This window comes from Staurois parvus, unplaced genomic scaffold (assembly GCF_062004578.1).
Source record: "Staurois parvus isolate SC_StPar_1 unplaced genomic scaffold, SC_StPar_1.0 ptg000530l, whole genome shotgun sequence".
Taxonomy (NCBI): domain Eukaryota; kingdom Metazoa; phylum Chordata; class Amphibia; order Anura; family Ranidae; genus Staurois; species Staurois parvus.
Window position 1 is genome coordinate 8,689,418 of NW_028318326.1, and position 20,493 is coordinate 8,709,910.

General features: G+C 39.9%; 1 protein-coding gene across 1 annotated transcript in view; it reads left to right on the plus strand.

Moving 5' to 3' along the window:
• The window catches only part of LOC149451620 (dynein axonemal heavy chain 11-like), a 590,344-nt gene that overhangs the window by 447,458 nt on the left and 122,393 nt on the right, over positions 1-20,493 (plus strand). The window contains exon 58 of the mRNA XM_089690376.1: positions 2,969-3,139. Within this exon, the coding sequence (XP_089546502.1) occupies positions 2,969-3,139 (171 nt within the window). The remainder of the gene's footprint in view (positions 1-2,968; positions 3,140-20,493) is intronic.

Here is a 20,493-nt window from a genome sequence, read left to right on the forward strand (position 1 = left end):
TTGTGTGTCACTGGAAAAATGAGCCAAAAAACATATGCTCCCACTATTCTAGGTGTGAACGGGGCCTGAAAGTGAAATTGGTGTGTTTACACAGAACAAAGAGGATCTATTCACATCTGTGTGCTTCCAAACGCATGGCAATCTGCACAGAAAATGCATGCTTTGCCATGCATTTCAGAAACGCTGCAAATATGCATCGTGTTTGTGTTGTCATTACTTGTAAAAGGCACCCTGAGTGCGGCAAACACACCAAAAAGTAACGCACTGTGCTCCGCTCCAAAATAAATTCTGAAGCATTCAAAATCTGAGAATAAATTAAACTTCCTGTGGATGAGGCAAGTGAGAGAAAAGCAAATTGGAATAGCTGGGTCAGAAATGTCATTGGAAAACGCTTCTATTTATCATGAAAAGTGACTTTCTGCCCTAATAGGTGAACTTATTCTTTAATTTCCAAAGCCTGATTTGCTGCACTGCCAGCTAGTGAGCTGGTGAGTGCAGTCTTAACCTCAGTTGTACATGGTGTGCCCTTCTTTTTTTGGAAGGTGGAAGCATTACACATTACGTTTCTGGAGTTAAAGGACTTTTTAGTTCATTTATGCATTTCTTGTGTGCAATTTTCACTTTCACATTTTTATTCACATGATTTATAGTGGATGTTTTAATTTATTATTCACTTGATTATTTAATTTGTTGTTGCTCTATTAAGACACTGCAATTTTATTGTTGTCATACTTAGTTTTTTTGCATGTTAACCTATTGCTTGCAGCCTTCTATTCATTATTATTGTTTTAGCTCTGACTTATTCCATTTATCTTTGAAATTTTTTAAATACTCAGTATAGAAGGATGTATTTTGTTCATATGTCACATGTGAGGTTTACATCCAATGCTAAACTGATGGCTTTTAGGTGGGGTTTTCCAACTGTCCGTAAATTTATGGACGGTTTGTAAATGTAGTCCAATTTACAAACTATCCATAGATGTCTGTTACAGACAGCAACCACCTGTAAAAATATGGCAACATGCTGGCTTTGAAACTGCACATGTGTAGTCCTGAAGACAGCCAGCCAGAGCCATGCTCGGAAGGGGGGGCAGGTGTGCAGTGACGTCATGAAGTTTATGAATGAGAAAGAAGAGCCTGGAAGACTGAGCAGAAGGGGAGCCAAAAGTGGGATATAGAGGATGGAGTGTAGGTGATGGTAGAATATACAATAGAGGATGGTGAGTGGGAGAATACAAATTGTGGAGTGGAGAGGATGGTAGAATACACACAGAGAATGAGGAGCAGGAAAATAAGGAGGATGGAGTGGAGATGATGATAGAATGCACACAAAGAATGGGGATTATGGTAAAATATATGCAGAGGATGGAGATGATTGTAGAATACAAAAGATGGAGATGATAGAATATATCTGCTGTACTGAACGAGTTGGGGAGTTGGGTGTTGGGAGGTATTTTGGAGTATTTTAATAATTTCGTCTCCTTATGTGAAATAAGATGGGGGGGGGGGACAGTCAAAGAGCAGGGAAGGCAGTGAAAGTCCATGGAGGGGTAGGGGGAGAGAGAGCCCCCACTGATAGGAAGATGGAATAGGGGAGAGGTAGGCACAGAGATGAGTGGTGGAATGGGGGTACAGAGATGAGTGATGGAATGGGGAGTGCAGAGGTGAGTGATACAATGGGGGGGTGCAGAGATGAGTGCTGGAATGGGGGGTAAGTATTGCCTATTGCCCTGGTCGGGACTTTGTCACTAAATGGAGGACTGGACATGGATTCTTGAGGAGAACTTAGAGAAAAGGACAGAAGTGGTAATGAGAGGAGCAGCCCAGAGGACCATGCCTGACTGCCCTGCACACAAGCCAGCTATGGAGGAGGTCAGTGACAGGCAGCTCCAGACTCCAAAATCAACTGTAGTGTATTTTTTACTGACATTTTGCGCTTGATAAATCATTACGCAAATATAACGTGACATAAAGAATTGGAAACACCATCATTTTATTCTACAGGATGTAGATATGATGCAAAATTGCTCCAGCAGTGAAAGGGTTAAAACCTCTGGGATAGATTTACTTAAAAAAAAAAGTACAAAAGAAAGAAAAGTATTCATTCTAGATCAAGTAAACCTATGTTCACCTCAAACACCTAGCCATTTGCAAGTGAATGTGCAAACGTGGTAGTTTCTTCTGTGCATAAGTGGATGTTTAAAGCAAGAAGAGGTCCATTTTACCAAGAGTTAAAAAGACCCAATTAGGAGTTTACATGTTCTGGTTTTGTAGCAGAAAGTTGCATTGAGTTGGGAGGAATCAACAGTAAATTTGACACTGCCGTTTAACATTAAAGCTCAACTGTGGGCTACTCCAGTCTCCTCACTTCTCCCCTTGGAAGCACCTTTTCCCCAGCAATACCTTTTTTATTTATACTTATCGGTAGTTTTCCCAAATGGATCTACCCTGGCAATGGGTGTAAGTGCCACTTTCTGCATCTCTGTATGTAACTGCAGAGAGAAGTCCATGACACCCTGCACTCACATGTCCTCAATGTTTTGGCTGAATGATGGAGAAACATTTTGTTTTTTCCTTCGTTCATTTGTTTTAAGCCTCTGCTTGGGGGGGGGGGGGTCTTTTTTATTTTGCTCAGAATTGAACTTTAATTCAACTTTTTAGAATTTAGAAAAACACAATTCTATGTAATCTAATTTAGTGCCCTTCTGCATGATTAGGTGAATTTTACTGATGACTTATTGCAGGCTACCAAGTCTTGGTATGTATTTCAGCCTCCTAATAATATTAAATAAACAAGTGAGGTTGCCTGTTGGATGGTTAAGCTATTTAAATCTTTACTCTGCATAACACTCACCAGAAACAAGCCTTTTTACTAACACTGGAGGGTTAATTGTAGAGCTATTAAGAGTTGTCTTGCTCTGGTCCTCACTGTTAATTGACATAATGTGAATTAATTTCTCATGTGCAGGCTTTTAATATCGTGTTTCACAAGGCTGTGCAGCAAGCAGAACCATCTGATGATGTCCGATTGAGAGTGAATAACCTCATTGACTGCGTGACATATTCCACATTCATATACATCAGCAGAGGACTGTTTGAAAGGGATAAAATAACCTTCACAGCCCAGCTGGCTTTCCAGGTACATACTGTATATATGCTATGGTTTCCAGGAGAGAGAAGGCAAGAGGACTTACTTTATCAAACTAGTTAGCAGCAATCCACTTAGTATTTACTATTGTTATTTTTTTTCATTATTACAATAGTAGTAGTAGTAGTAGCAGCATAAGTAGTGTTAGTACTTTTACTACTACTGAAAATAATAATTAATAGTACTAATGGTAAAAATGAATATCAAATCTTATAATGGCTTTTAGTCTATTTTTTTATTTTATTTTAACATTTACTAGTTTACAAATGGATCTTTTTTTTTCATTATTTTTCCCAGTATTAGAACTTGAGAAAAAGGGACATCTTGGCAGAATCCAAAATGGCAAAACATAGGCCTGGCTAAACCGCATAGGATATTTGGAGTGGCATAAAGGAATATGGTTAAATATAGTCTAAGCCCTCTAACAGTACACACTGCACATATAACACAGTCCTTGTACCCAAAAAATATTCCTTAACTGCTGTACTATATGTGTTTCACAGACACAAAGGAGGAGATTTACAAAAACTGCAACACTCAGAATCTGGGGCAGCTTGTTCAATTAAGCTTTGGCAAGAAAACCTAGAAGCTGGTTGTTTTCTATGCAGAGTTGCACCATCAGATTTAGTAAATAACCCCACCTCAATAACATTATTTTTTTAACCATTTTCCCACCACCAGGGCTGTGCAAAGTCACGTATATATATGTGATTTTGTATTTCCAGGTAGGAGGCGCGCATGCGCCGTACCCTCTCCATTGGTGGCTACAGCTGTTGATCACTGGGTCCCGGCTGGAGATTCCCTGCTGGCACCTGGCGATTGCCAAGGAACAGTGACGGGCGAAGAGATCTGTTTGTATACAATACAGATCTCTCCCCTGTCCGCTCCAGCACGCTGCTTTGTGTTGCTCTGCATAGCAGAACAATACAAAGCAGCGTGCTTACATAGTAAAACACAGCACACAGTAAAACACACACACAGTTAACTCTTTGATCACCCCAGAAATTAACCCTTTCCTGCCCAGTGTCATTAGTACAGTGTCAGTTCTTTTTATTAGCACTGATCACTGTATTAGTGTAACTGGGGATGTCAGTGACAGTTAGTCAGTTCCCCCCCATTGTTAGAATGCCCGCCGCAGTCCTGCAGTCCCACTATCAGTCGAAGTTGCAATCGGAGAGACAGGGTAAATAGGAAAGGCTGTGGTGTCTGTCTCTATGTGAGAAGCGATCTCAGAACGAGTGTGAAAGAGTGCCTAGTTGATAGAGAGTGTGATGAGGCTGAAGCATTAAGGGTGGAACTGCACATGGCGGTGTGTACTACAAAGGTAATCATTGGAGTTTGTTATAGGCCTCCCAGTGTTAATGAGGAGGTAGAGACTCAGCTCCTCGCACAGATCGAAAGGGCTGCAAGGGCTGGGACATTGATAATAATGGGGGATTTTAACTACCGGGAAATTGACTGGAGTAATCGTACTGCAGGAACAGTTAAAGGGCGAAAAATTTTAAACCTACTACAGGACAATTTTATGGTACAGTTCATAGAGGCCCCAACTAGAAATGATGCTCTGCTGGACCTGGTAATCTCAAACCATTCAGAGTTTATTACGAATGCCCATATAAAAAGAACATTTGGGTATCAGTGACCACAACATTATTTCATTTGCTGTTAGCTGTAAACAGGTAGCACATACGGGAAAAATAAAAAATCTGAATTTTAAGAGAGCTAATTTTCCAAGGCTGAGAGCTGCTCTCCAAGACTCAGACTGGGAGGGAATATTGGCATCAATGAACACAACACAGAAATGGAAGTTCTTCAAAAGACTGTATGTGAACACACTGCAAAATATATTCCCAGGGGCAACAAGTTTAAAAGGCTAAAAATCAAACCTATGTGGCTTACGGCCATAGTTAAAAAAGCTATAGATAATAAGAAAAGAGCTTTTATTAAATATAAAAAGCTATCGTCTTTTAAATATTACAAAGAATATAACATAATATACAAAAAGGAAATGAAGGCTGCAAAAATTGAAAACGAACGACAGATTGCAAAAGATAGCAGGACCAACCCCCAAAAATTCTTCAAATATATTAATAGTAAAAAGGTCCAGTCCGAGCATGTAGGCCCTTTACAAAATAATCTAGAGTGGGTGACTGGGGACTAAGAGAAGGCAAATTTATTAAATACCTTCTTCAGCTCTGTGTATACAAAAAAGCATGGGGGAGCTCTTGCCCATAATGGGCATGGTATTGACACAGCTTCAGATAATCCACATTGGCTCACAATTGATATGAGCCAAAAATATTTAGACAGAATAAAGGTGAATAAAGCATCTGGACCGGATGGCATACACCCACGGGTTTTTAAAGAATTGAGCTCTGTCATATCAGAGCCATTGTTTCTAATTTTTAGGGACTCTTTAATGACTGTCATAGTACCACTGGATTGGCATAAGGCCAATGTGGTGCCAATATTTAAAAAGGAGTCAAAATCTTTACCAAGTAATTATAGACCTGTTAGTTTAACTTCTATAGTTGGGAAGATATTGGAGAGTTTAATAAAATATCACATAGATGAGTTCTTGCTGGAAAAACATATTCTAAGCAACAGACAGCATGGATTCATGAAAGACAGAAGTTGTCAAACAAATCTGATTTCTTTTTATGAGGAGGTGAGCAAACCCTTGGACAGAGGGGTGGCGATGGACATGGTATACTTGGATTTTGCAAAAGCGTTTGACAAAGTTCCCCACACAAGGCTAATGTGTAGGGTAAACTCTATGGGCTTGGAAAAATCCATATGTAAATGAATAGAAAACTGGCTAAAAGATCGTATTCAAAGAATAGTGGTTAATGATTCATAAGAAACAGAAAAACAAAAAATTAGCGCATACAAATTCCCCAAATCCTAACGTCAAGGGACACAAAATAAACGTTCATAAAGTCCAATGTCATATAATGCAAAATAATTCCATATAGTGCTAGGGCAAGCTCTTATAGCTGTAGCAGGCTCACTCACATGGTGAAAAAAGTAAGAAAGCTCAGGTATGTAAGGTAGTGGCCGAGTCCTCGATGCAATAGCTGTGTCCACGATAAGGGAGACTGTGGATGTCACAAGAAACCGGCCAGCATGTAAAGTCTCTGAAGATGGCATCTGGAGTGCACCTTGGAGCGCAATGTCGGCATCAGCGTGATGACGTGGGAGAGACCAGCATGCAAAGCGACGCGTTTTGGAGCATATGCTAAAACCACTAGACGGCAGAAGCGCGCTCCCTTCTCAAGCTGAAACGGAGATGTGGCTATGTGTATATATATATAGAGGAATTCCAATAACCAACTAACAATGATAAAAGGCAATTCTAAAAGGAAATTATAAATGGCAATCATAAAAGCACATCATGGATTATGGGTGCATGGGTTAAAAATTACAGAAAATATAGAGAAAAGATACATGAAAAAATAAAAACAAATAAAAATAATAATAAAGAATATATAAATAAGAAAATACAAAATAATATATAAACAAGAACATACAGAAGAAAATGTATAAAAAAATTTACAAAATTATTATTATTATTATTATTATTATTATTATTATTATTATTATTATTAATAATAATAATACTTAATATAATGACTAATAAAAAAATAATAATTAAAAAACAAAGTGGATTATTAGTAAGAGAAGAAGGATTAAAAAGGAGAATTAGTAAATATAATCCTTCTTCTCCTACTAATAATCCACTTTGTTTACTACCAATTAAAGGCATGTACCAATGCAAAAAAGCATTGTGTAAAGCATGCAAATTTGTTGAGCATGGCCACAAAACTTTTACAACTAAGGGTAAAACTTACACTTTAGGTGATTTCTACAATTGCTCTACTGACTATGTAGTCTGTTGTCTGACTTGCCTATATGGCCTACTCTACATAAGCCAAACCAATAGACCGTTGCGGGCTAAATTTGGGGAACATCGCCGTCTTATTGAAGACGGTAAGGATAAACATAGCTTCCCCCGCCATTTTCTGGAATTCCATCAGAAATCCACAACAGGTTTAAAAGTTTGGATTATTGAAGCTATACCTAAACACCTTTCTGAATCTGAGCATTTCTCTAAGTTGTCTCCAGGTGGACTAAATGAAGAATCAGACGTCAGCACTATCTTATAATGTCATTTTACACATTGGCCATTTTGTACGTCCTTTATTTTATATATTATTTCTTATTCATCACCCCATTAATATTAACTACTCTCCATAGTCACTTACATGCGTTTGTTCACATGTACATATCTATTAGTGCATGTGTGCATTCCTATTATTGAATGCACTTTTTCCTTTTTATTTTGTGTTTTGATATATATATGTATATTGTATATATCTATCACGTACTATACACATTTATTTAATTTCATACATACTATCCCAAGACGCATATATATATATATATATATGCAGGTGAAACTCGAAAAATTAGAATATCATGCAAAAGTTCATTTATTTTAGTAATGCAACTTAAAAGGTGAAACTAATATATGAGATAGACTCATTACATGCAAAGCAAGATAGTTCAAGCCGTGATTTGTCATAATTTTGATGATTACAGCTTACAGCTCATAAAAACCCCAAATCCACAATCTCAGAAAATTAGAATATTACATGCAATCAATAAAACAAGGATTGTACATAGAACAATATCAGACCTCTGAAAAGTATAAGCATGCATATGTACTCAGTACTTGGTTTGGGCCCCTTTTGCAGCAATTCCTGCCTCAATGCAGCATGGCATGGAAGCTATCAGCCTGTGGCACTGCTGTGGTGTCATGGAAGACCAGGATGCTTCAATAGAGGCCTTCAGCTCTTCTGCATTGTTCGGTCTCATGTCTCTCATCTTTCTCTTGGCAATGCCCCATAGATTCTCTATGGGGTTCAGGTCAGGCGAGTTTGCTGGCCAGTCAAGTAATTCAACGGTCATTGAACCAGGTTTTGGTGCTTTTGGCAGTGTGGGCAGGTGCCAAGTCCTGCTGGAAAATGAAGTCAGCAACCCCATAAAGCTCGTCTGCGGAAGGAAGCATGAAGTACTCCAAAATCTCCTGGTAGATGGCTGCGTTGACCCTGGACTTAATGAAGCACAGTGGACCAACACCAGCAGATGACACGGCTCCCCAAATCAACACAGACTGTGGAAACTTCACACTGGACTTCAAGCATCTTGCAGTGTGTGCCTCTCCATTATTCCTCCATACTCTGGGTCCTTGGTTTCCAAATGAGATGCAAATGTTGCTCTCATCAGGACTTTGGACCAATGAGTAACAGACCAGGTCTGTTTTTCTTTAGCCCAGGTAAGATGCTTCTGACGTTGTTTGTTGTTCAGGAGCAGCTTAACAAGAGGAATACGACATTTGAAGCCCATGTCCAGGATCCGTCTGTGTGCGGGGACACTTGATGCACTTACTCCAGCCTCAGTCCACTCCTTGTGAAAGTCCCCAACACTTTTGAATGGCCTTTTTCTGACAATCCTCTCCAGGCTGCGGTCATCCCTGCTGCTTGTGCACCTTTTTCTTCCACACTTTTCCATTCCACATAACTTTCTATTAATGTGCATTGATACAGCACTTTGGGAACATCCAACTTCTTTTGCAATTACCTTTTGAGGCTTTCCCTCCTTATGGAGGGTGTCAATGATGGTTTTCTGCACAACTGTCAGGTCAGCTGTCTTTCCCATGATTGTGATTCCTACTGAACCAGACTGAGAGACCATATAAAGGCTCATGAACAATAATTTTTATACTATATTTCTTTTACTTTTGTTTTATATATTTTTCATTTTCCATATTTCATATGTATTTTTAATTAATTTGTTTATTTTTAATTATTTTTTATTAATTAGTCATTATATTATTTGTTATTAATAATTTTATATATATTTTCTTATACATTTTCATCTGTATTTTCTTGTTTATATATTCTTTTGTATTTTCTTATTTATATATTCTTTATTATTATTTTTATATTTTTTTTCATGTATCTTTTCTCTATTTTATCTATTTTTTCTGTAATTTTTAAGCCATGCATCCCTAATCCATGATGTGCTTTTATGATTGCCTTTTATAATTGCCCTTTGTCATTGTTAATTGGTTATTGGAACTCATATATATATATATATATATATATATATATATATATATATATATATACATAATACACATAGCTACATACTCCATTTCAGCTTGAGAAGGGAGCGCACTTCTGCCGTCTAGTGGTTTAGCGCATGCTCCGAAATACATCGATTTGCATGCTGGTCTCTCCCACAACATCACGCTGACGCCGACATGCACTCCAGACTCCATCTTCAGAGACTTCACATGACTTGGCCATTACCTTACTTACCTGAGCTTTATTATCTTTTTCACCATGTGAGTGCTTTTACATTGCTCCCTAATAAATGTTTTGACATACTGCACTTAGAGGCGCTTTGCTCTCCCATTAATGATTCATACTCTCAATGGTCTAGGGTTGTTAGTGTTGTACCCAAAAGTTCAGTGTTGGGACCCTTACTTTTGAATACATTTATAAACAATATAGGGTCTGGGATTAAAAATAACATTTCTTTGCAGATGACACCAAGCTGTGCAGTGGAATAACGTCCTTACAGGATGTCTCCAACTTACAAGCTGACCTCAATGCACTGTTTAATTGAATAAATAAAATAGTGCAGCACTAAAGTAATGATTCAGATAGAAAAAGGGGTGGAGTAAACACAATGAATAAAATTAGCACTATATTTGAGCGCACTTAAAAAATACAATGAAGACTAGTTAGCAGCTTAGCACTGAGGAAACCAGATAAAACATAAAGTGCAATGCTCACCACTAGTATAGTTTAATATACTCTAAGAACATATAAATATATAGATAAATATAACATGTAATTCGTAACATGGGCTGAAAATATATACAATTATATGGGGCAAAGTAATCCGTGTTGGTGACTAGATAGTGCCCATATAGTCCCAAAAGCTTCAATCGGTGCTTGTGCTAACAGAAGAAATGCGCACTCACCGATTGCGCAATATTAATGTGCGTTATATATAATATCCTGCTGTCATCAAGGTAGTCATCTGGGCCAGTTATTAGAAAAGGCTCCCTCTCAAGATGGATGGGTCCCGGGACTTTAAATGTTGATGATCCAGGGGTGTCCAGAGTTCCCCTTAAGGGATAGGTGGGTGCAGCTCACAAGGGTTAACTGGACGCTCCCTCTCTGGAGGCATCTCTATTCAGGGACGGTCAGTCCAAACCACTTTGTAATACTTGTTTATGGATGCATCCGTTTAAATCCATTAATAAATGTTTTATCAAATCTACTACACTATGGGCATTCTTCCGTTTTGCCCCCTTCTGGGGAGCATTCATTTTTTAGACGCCCAGTACCAATCCATTGCCTCCATAGAGGGAGCCTATATAGACAAAGCATAGCATGACACCATGGATATAGGGACTGTTGATAGGTATGAAAGAGGGTACAGGTGTCAGACATGAGAAAGAGGGTATAGGTGTAGAGGAAGTGGAAGAGGCTGCATGTGTTGAGAAGCAGAAACAGGTGTGGTGGAAGAAACAAAGTGGAAAGGTGTGGAGGATGAAAAAGATAGTACAGGTGAGATGGAAGAAAAAAAAATACAGGTGAGGGAGAGGACAGGGGAGAAAGAATAGGATACAGCGGAGAAAGAAGAAGACGGTACAGTGTGGAGGATGGGGGAAATGGTAAGGTGTTGTCATTCAAAAAGAGGATACAGGAAAAAGCAGAGGGGACGGGTGTGGTAGAAGAATCAGAGGGAACAGGTGTGGAGAATGAATGAAAAGGGGGTGCAGGTGGGCAGAAAGAAAGAGGTAAAAGTGAGAGGAAAGAAGAGGGAACCGGTGTGGAAGAGGAAGAAGAGGGTACAGATGTGGAGGAAGAAGAAGGTACGGATGAGAGGAAAGAAAAGGGTACATGTGTGGAGGAATGAAGAGGGTACATGTGTGGAGGAATGAAGAGGGTACATGTGTGGAGGAATGAAGAGGGTACAGGTGTGGAGGAAGAAAAGAGGATACAGGTGTGGAGGAAGAAGAAGGGACAGGTGTGGAGAAGGTAGTTCTGTGTTTCACTTGTCAGGGCCCCTCATTCAATACCTTGATGCTGAAGTCCTGGTCTAGGTAGGTACAAATGAGGAAAGAGAATACAGGAAGAAGCAGAGAGGACAGGTGTGGAGGATGAAAGAAAAGAGGGTATAGGTAAGAGGGAGGAAGAGGGAACATGTGTAGAGAATGAAAAAGAAGGGGGTGAAAGTGAGCAGGAAGTAAGAGGAAGTACAGGTGAGAGGGAGGAAGATAGTTCAGGTGTGGAGAGGGAAGAAGAGGGTACAGGTGAGATGAAAGAAGAGGGTACAGGTGTGGAAAAAGAAGAGGATAGAAATGAGAGGGAAGAATAGAGTCCAGGTGAGAGGGAAGAAGACAGAATAGGTGTGGAAGAGGAAGAATAGGGTAAAGGTGTGGAGGAGAAAGAAGAATGTACAGGTGGAGAGGAGTAAAAAGAGAGTACAGGTGTGGACAAAGAAGATGGCACTGTTGTGGACAAAGCAGAGGGTACAGGTGAGAGGGGAAAATATTGTACAGAGGAGAGGAAAAATAGGGCCATATGAGGAAAGGTAGATTTTGGTTTGCAGCAAGATGAATGGATTAGGGATGCCGGCCACTGACTACTGTACTCCCATATCGCACACAGCTGCTCCAACACAGGGAAGTAGTTGAAGATGCAGAGACAAACACATTGGGTTTGCTAGCCTAACACCCGTCGCACTTTCCTCCATATACTGTACAGCACACTGTTTAATCCATCCCCAGGGCACAGTCTTCAGGGAATGCTGGAACATACAGTTCCTCATAAAATTAGTGAGGGCAGGGGGAGAAGCAAGCTTGGTCTTGTCTTTTTGGAGAGATGAGCAAGGAGAGGGGCAAGCTTGGACTTGCAATTTTGTAGAGATAGGAGAAATGTCATTGGAGCCAGACAGCACTTCATACAGATACACACGTCTCTAGTAAAATGATATAAAAATAAAACTTTTTCAAACTAGCACCTCACCAGTATTCAGAGTCAATGAACGAGAATGTTTTGGCCTGTGTTCTAAAGTATAACTAAAGCCAGAAGTAAAAGAAAATCCCAAATTATGGGATGTCCCCAGAACAGTAATAGAGGGGAAATCTGCCAATAAGCACACAAGCTCTGGTGACCTGGGGTGGCCCAAGGGATTCCCCTAATTTGCAGGGATTTCCTCTCACTTCCTGTTTTGGTTATGGAGCAGGACGTGAAGGTAAATCTCCTCAATGGGACACAGTTGGCAAAAAAAAAAAGCTGACAGGGGTTATAACCCTCTTTTTACACAAAATAAAAAAAAAATTGCCTTTAATTCTATTTAAGGAAAATGGACAAAATGTCTCATTGCTAGTAAAGACACCCAAATTTGGGCGCAGGAAGGGTGATGAAGAGGGACTATGGGACTGCCTCCGGGCTAGACTTGACTAGTTTAAACGATAAGTTCGCATTTGGAACATGTTACATATTCCACCGTTTTTAGGTTGGAACATGTAACATGTTACCATAGCCGCAGCAGTGCCCGCAGCCCCTCCTCCCTCTGACAGACAGTACGGGGAGAAGTTTCCCCGTGTTATCTGTCAGATTTGAAAACAGTGCGGCTCCACCCACATGGCCGCGTCGCTCATTCACAGAGTTCTGTGAAGGAGTACCTACAAGTCCTGGCAGTCTTAGTGGCTGTCGGCCTGTAGTTTTCAATGAACTAACACAGCACTGTGGAGCACCGTGGTAGTTCATTGAAGCTTCCTGTCAGAAGATCTGCTTGGCCATATTCTGACAGGTTTGCACGAGACCTACATGGCATCAGAGATCTACTGATCGCTGGTGCAATGCTTTACAGGCTCCTTTGCACAAAAATAATAAATGCACATTTTGTTACCTGCAAAAAAATGTGCATTTATTATTTTTGTCCAAAAGATGAAGTTATCCTTTAAGATGGTGGTGTGTCCCTCTGCCTCATTTAGTTGTCTGTGTATTGTGCATAGATCTGAATAGCAACAGATCAAAGTTCACAGGCCAATCAACCTACTTACAATATATTGGTAAGTCGGCTTTTGGGGAAGAACTGGAGAGTAGCCTAGAGCTTGCTGACTCCAATTGGCAGTTATGAAATATTTATTTTCATGAATTTTATTTTTACCCTATGAATTGGAAAACTTTTTTTACTTTAAAATCCTTATTTTTTTAAATAAAAGTTATAGATTCCATTTAGCACACAAAACGTTTGCAACATTTTTTGCATATAATTAACTATTTATAGTGCTTTGTTATGAAAATTAAATGTTTCCTATTACAAGGCACTTTTAGGTTTTATACAATATCAGTCTGTATTTTTGTAGGATGTTTTTGGGCGTTATACAGTCAGGTCCATAAATATTGGGACATCGACACAATTCTAACATTTTTGGCTCTATACACCACCACAATGGATTTGAAATGAAACGAACAAGATGTGCTTTAAATGCAGACTGTCAGCTTTAATTTGAGGGTATTTACATCCAAATCACGTGAACAGTGTAGGAATTACAACAGTTTGCATATGTGCTTCCCACTTGTTAAGGGACCAAAAGTAATGGGACAGAATAATAATCATAAATCAAACGTTCACTTTTTAATACTTCGTTGCAAATCCTTTGCAGTCAATTACAGCCTGAAGTCTGGAACACATAGATATCACCAGACGCTGGGTTTCATCCCTGGTGATGCTCTGCCAGGCCTCTACTGCAACTGTCTTCAGTTCCTGCTTGTTCTTGGGGCATTTTTCCTTCAGTTTTGTCTTCAGCAAGTGAAATGCATGCTCAATCGGATTCAGGTCAGGTGATTGACTTGGCCATTGCATAACATTCCACTTCTTTCCCTTAAAAAACTCTTTGGTTGCTTTTGCAGTATGCTTTGGGTCATTGTCCATCTGCACTGTGAAGCGGCGTCCAATGAGTTGTGAAGCATTTGGCTGAATATGAGCAGATAATATTGCCCGAAACACTTCAGAATTCATCCTGCTGCTTTTGTCAGCAGTCACATCATCAATAAATACAAGAGAACCAGTTCCATTGGCAGCCATACATGCCCACGCCATGACACTACCACCACCATGCTTCACTGATGAGGTGGTATGCTTAGGATCATGAGCAGTTCCTTTCCTTCTCCATACTCTTCTCTTCCCATCACTCTGGTACAAGTTGATCTTGGTCTCATCTGTCCATAGGATGTTGTTCCAGAACTGTGAAGGCTTTTTTAGATGTTGTTCGGCAAACTCTAATCTGGCCTTCCTGTTTTTGAGGCTCACCAATGGTTTACATCTTGTGGTGAACCCTCTGTATTCACTCTGGTGAAGTCTTCTCTTGAGTTGACTTTAACACACATACACCTACCTCCTGGAGAGTGTTCTTGATCTGGCCAACTGTTGGGAAGGGTGTTTTCTTCACCAGGGATAAGAATTCTTCGGTAATCCACCACAGTTGTTTTCCGTGGTCTTTCGGGTCTTTTGGTGTTGCTGAGCTCACCGGTGCGTTCCTACTTTTTAAGAATGTTCCAAACAGTTGTTTTGGCCACGCCTAATGTTTTTGCTATCTCTCTGATGGGTTTGTTTTGTTTTTTCAGCCTAATGATGGCTTGCTTCACTGATAGTGACAGCTCTTTGGATTTCATCTTGAGAGTTGACAGCAACAGATTCCAAATGCAAATAGTACACTTTAAATGAACTCTGGACCTTTTATCTGCTCATTGTAATTGGGATAATGAGGGAATAACACACACCTGGCCATCGAACAGCTGAGAAGCCAATTGTCCCATTACTTTTGGTCCCTTAACAAGTGGGAGGCACATATGCAAACTGTTGTAATTCCTACACTGTTCACCTGCAGTTAAAGCACATCTTGTTAGTTTCATTTCAAATCCATTGTGGTGGTGTATAGAGCCAAAAATGTTAGAATTGTGTCAATGTCCCAATATTTATGGACCTGACTGTAGTGCAATATGCTGGTTACCTACAAAATTAGCTGAGGACTATTGATTATTCGTAATGTATAGTAACAAATAGACCCCCAAATACACTATACAGATTTTTGAATATATCAAGCATGTTTTTCTGCTGGCAGATGTATATGCAGTATGGTTGGAAGTGGGGTGGCTTCATCCTAAATATATATTTTCTGAAGTTTCCTGCATACCCTGCTATCTTGCTGTTAACGTATGTAAGCCCGGTCACTAAAATCTGCTAAATCTTTAACATGTCTAGGTCATTTTCAGTCTTTTAAATCTGGATCATTCATTAAAATAACACCTGATCAATCCACCTGGTGAATGCGGCCAGAGTGTACATTTCAGCTCTTTGGAAGCAGACCTCTCCACAGACTCTGTCTCAATTGTTCTTTCGGGTCAATGACCTCATGCAGATAGAGGTCTTGACCGCTTATTGTACCACAGGGTTGTAAGATTTTAAAAAACCTTCCTTTAATGAAAAGACTTTTCCTATACACTGAAGTGTAGTTCTCATCTCCAGCAAGACACTGGTTAGAGCAGAGTTATCTCAGTTCTTGGTGTATGGCTCTGTAAACATTTCCGATCTTATGATCCAATTCCCCTTCCAGCTGCAGGCTTTGGGGCCCAATGTTCCTTTCTTCTCCTCCCCCCTATTCTCCCACACCCCACCACTTTTTTTTTTCTGTCGATCTACTTTTTTTTTTCCAGCTTATATACCCAGTTTGTTCCCTATATCCCAGGGTTTGCTGATTTTGATTTGTACTATTGATAAATGAGAACTCTCGGTTGTCAGCTCCCTTATGGCCTTCACTGAAATATTTGATGCACCAGGGAAGCTGTACATATATCTTGATCATTAGGTATCTCATTTAAAGGTCACTGTTTCTGTAATTTTCTCTTTTAAAAAGCAGCTTTGTGCACTTTTTGTATTGTATGGAGATTTCAGTGCTGTACATTCTGTCTGTCTTGTGTTCGTTTGCTAACCTGTGGTATATTTTCTGTTGGCCCTGTAGCTGAGAGTTTCCTCAGTATAAAGAGTATAATTTAAAAAATACTTGATTATCCTCCCATGAAGAATTATCTAATTTACATACATCCTGTTCTGTGGTAACAAAGCTCTGTCCCTGAATGCTAATTGCTCTCCCATGTTGCCATCACAGCTGTGATGAAGATCACTACATAGGCATGTTTCAGGATTGTCACTATTAGGAAGCCACCCTGAGCAATGGCATGCAGCCACCACTGGAGCGAGTACATGTAGATAGAAAATGTTTACAAGAAGGCTGGAGAAAATCAGCTGAGAATCAAAAATAAAATAAACAAAAGCAGAAATATAGTATAGTATTTTCTAACTAGAAAAATGGTTTGCTACACAGTGCTTACATATACAGTAAGTATTAACCCTTTAACTACCGCTGCCACACATCAGCACAGGTATGTAAACAAACTACTCAATCAGCTTCAGAGGTGAAATTTGAGTCTAATAGTAGACCCCTGATGTCCTCTTAGAAGCTGTCACCCACACTCTGCTATCATATAGATGGCTTGCCAGCCCATTGCAGTAGCAATAAAGTTAACTTTTAAAAAAAGAAAAACATGTTGAAAAAAACAAAATGTAATAAAATACATCTTATAAAACCCCAAAACATTTGTAAAAGCCCCCTGCCCCTACATACAAACACAAATGCACGCATATGGTACACATGCGTATGGAAACAATGATTGCACTACACATATTAGGCATTGCTGTGCATGCTGGAGTGAAAGGAATAATTCCAGCGCCATCACTCACTGCTAACTCGAAAGCTGTAAAGGCTTTTAAAATGTTGCCTACAGACAATTTTGGGTACTGTAGTTTCTCGCTGTTATTGGGCACATGCAATTTTGACATTTCTAGTATCTATTTACTGGACACAACCTCATTTTATATGTAACCACCCTTCCGTAAGCAGGAATGTCCCTTCAAATTTCGTCTAAATGGCTGTAGTCAGCTCATGCCAATATCTGTGTTTGTTCAGCTTCCCCCAAGTTTGGCCTAGCTATCAGTTATTCTTTCTGTTAGTAGGTGAATCTGTCACCTCAGGCATTAGTGGGCAATAACACAGTTGGTGTGGATCATGAATTTTCATATATTTCCACAGCCAATCACTAAAACTTTCTTTGCCAGTGGTGCAACATGGGAAAGGGTATAAATATTTGGGGTGCGCTGTTGCAAAGCTCTCTTCCCTGTGGGATGTGGCCTGGGGAGAGTGCACATGGACTGAGCCTCATCTTTACACCTACCTGCCTGAAGAGGTCTGGAGGAGTTTAGACCTGGAGATTAAGCCTGCTGTTCCTATCTTGATGCAGAATGGAGTCCTAAGGAAGCTAGTGAGTGGACTTTCCTGGAGGAAGCTAGAAATGGATGGAGGCTCATAGGAGATGGTTGACTCTCTTGAGCTGAAGTAGGATGAAACCAGAGAAGCTGGTTGACACTGCTGGAAAAGGGATGCAGTGTTGTACACAAACTTTACTAAAAGATCTTAGTTCACAGGAGTGTTGGGTTCAGCTTAAAGACCCTTTCCTGTGCAGTAACATGTGGAGTCTGGAATTCTGCTCTAACATGGAGCATCTGTAACCCTAACCTCCTCTCCAATGGTGTAGGAGTAATAAATTCCATTTTTTGTTTCATTAGAAGTGACTGGTGCCCAACTATTCACATTTCCAATTATTGCCTGAGAACTACAACATGAGGTGAAATATCAGCCCGCCCTTTCTCTGGGGGTACTACCATGCCTACAGGGGTCAGGCTACATATATATTTTACAACAAAATTGGGTTTTACATTGTGTTTGTGTGCATTCAATTTGATTTTAATTTTTTTTTAAGTAAAACAAATATTTGATAAACAGTAGTGAAATTGTGTAACAGGAAAAATTGCAGCTGCCAACATTGTATTCTGCAGGATCTCTTCTTTCAGAAAATATTTACCACCACATTACTAATATTAAAAATGCTCCCAGCCCCCATCCTAATATCTATTCTGACTAATCTGTGTAAGAAAGATCTGGCTCCCCTATGTCAACCAAAGCAGCTGCATGGGAGAGGAGGGAACACTGACAAAGGATGGGCCACTGGAGCCAATGGATGACATTGTGCTCCCAGGTATTACCAGACACTGTTGGAGTGCTCTCCCCATTGCAGTGGTGCTGGCTGACACAGGAGAGATCACTTGACAGACTGGAGCAGCCAGAAAATAGACAACTATGCAGCTCTTTTTAACACAGGTCAGTTGGCAAAGGTTTTGAGTGGGGGAAAGGGAGCATTTTTAGGATTAGTTTGTTGGTTCCTGGAATTTCACTTTGAATGATAACCTTTTATAAAAAAAAATAAATGCACATTTTTTTTCAGGTTAAAAAAATGTGCATTAATTTATTTTTTTTATACTGGAGCCTGTAAAAAAATTGCAGCTACAATTAGCAGATCGCTGGTGCAATGACATCCTCCTGCAGACTCGCAGGACACTGTCTGCCCACACTTTGTAGGGACAGTCAGTTATTGAATTGCAAGAAAGATCAATGAACTACGGGAGCACTCCCCAATATCCTCGCAGTTAACTGAGAACTACAAGCCTACTTGTAGTTTATTCACAGACCTCTGTGAATGATGCAACTACGTGGGAGGAGCCCCGCATGGCTGCGCCATTTTTTAGTTGTGGCAGCAAGTGTGGGGAAAAGATCCCCTGCCGCTGTCATAGGGCGGGGGGGGGGGATTGGGGGGAGAGAAGGCAAGAGCTACAACATGGTACATGTTCCACCTTAAATACTGGTAGCAATCTTCAGGTCTAAAATATGCATTTTAATATGTATGCGTTTTAAAAAAAAATAAAAAGCTCCAGCGGCGAAAGAGTTAAAACAGGGCCAAATGTGTAACATGCAGACACTATAGTGGGTAAAGGGGAAATGGTCATGTAGTGCTTGATTCCAGGGTGCAGGTTGCTCTAGGGACGTCTTCTATATAGAATGTGTTTGCTCCCCCTGTGTTTGCATGGATATTTATTTCCTGGGTGCTCCCTCAGCCTAAAAAAAACAACTGATACGTTGCTTGCATCTGACCACATTTTGGGCAGAAATTGTTCTGTCACTCTTTTTTCATATCTATTTTGCCCCCCACAAAAATAGAGAATCGTTACAATAGCAACACAATTCCAGAGATCTCCAGAAGTGAAGCATCCAGTTAGATGAGGACTCCTACCGTGAGACCAGAGCATATCCAGTTAATTCTGTATTATAGTTCTTACCGATTTAATGCACAATTGCTGTTTTCTATTAGATTGCAGCATATTTATGTTGTTTTAATGGTTTTATGTCTTTGCCAGCAATGCCTCTTTTTCTGTTTTACTGGATTCAATTTTAGCAAAAGAACTCTCAGACATCTGTACAGAATGGTTTAAATTTACGCCATTTGGTTGTTTCAAATGAGATAGGACTAGCATCTAATGCCCGTTTCAATATTTTCATTTAGTGAGACACAGATGTCAAACAAAGAACAGTTCACAATTAGAACATGTTATCCTTTCGGATGAAGTCACACATTTCAAGTTATCGTCTATTAAATTTTACATGGAAGAAAAAAATGGACAGAAGCCATTCATACTTAATCCATAATTTAGTCATACGTTATTTTTTCACTGAGCAAGCATTTACTATAGGTTTATAGAATGCTAGTTTTCTTAAACAGCAAAGCTCAGAAGTACATCCAAGATTATCTTCAGCACTCTGAATCATCTTGGTATAGCTTATTAATTTTACTAACACATGTAAGAAAAAAGCTTCCTCTGGGGTTCAAAGGGCTGTAAAGTGTGTCGTAAGACTGTGTATGCAACAGAATTGTCTGGAGACCTAGTAGTTCCACAATTAACACAAATATGCTCCCCTCGCTATAGGCCTGATTGGGCCAGGGTGTATGCTCAAGCAAGTCTTCCTCTCTCCATGGATCTGCATATGTGGATCCCCTCCAAGCACTGCAGGGCAATGCTCTGCCCAACTTTGTTGCATTCCCTCCGCCTCTGGGACTGTCTCTGTAAAACACATCTGCTTTGGTCTACACCCCCTCTTCAACAAGTCGATATCCCCCCTTCCCGGGCCGATTTTCTCTTGGTGGCTTAACAAGGGACTCTATAGAGTAGGACATTTTGAGATGCCCTCAAAAGAAGGAAGCACTTTGCCTTCGTCAAATACTACTATAAGGTCCTATGTCGCT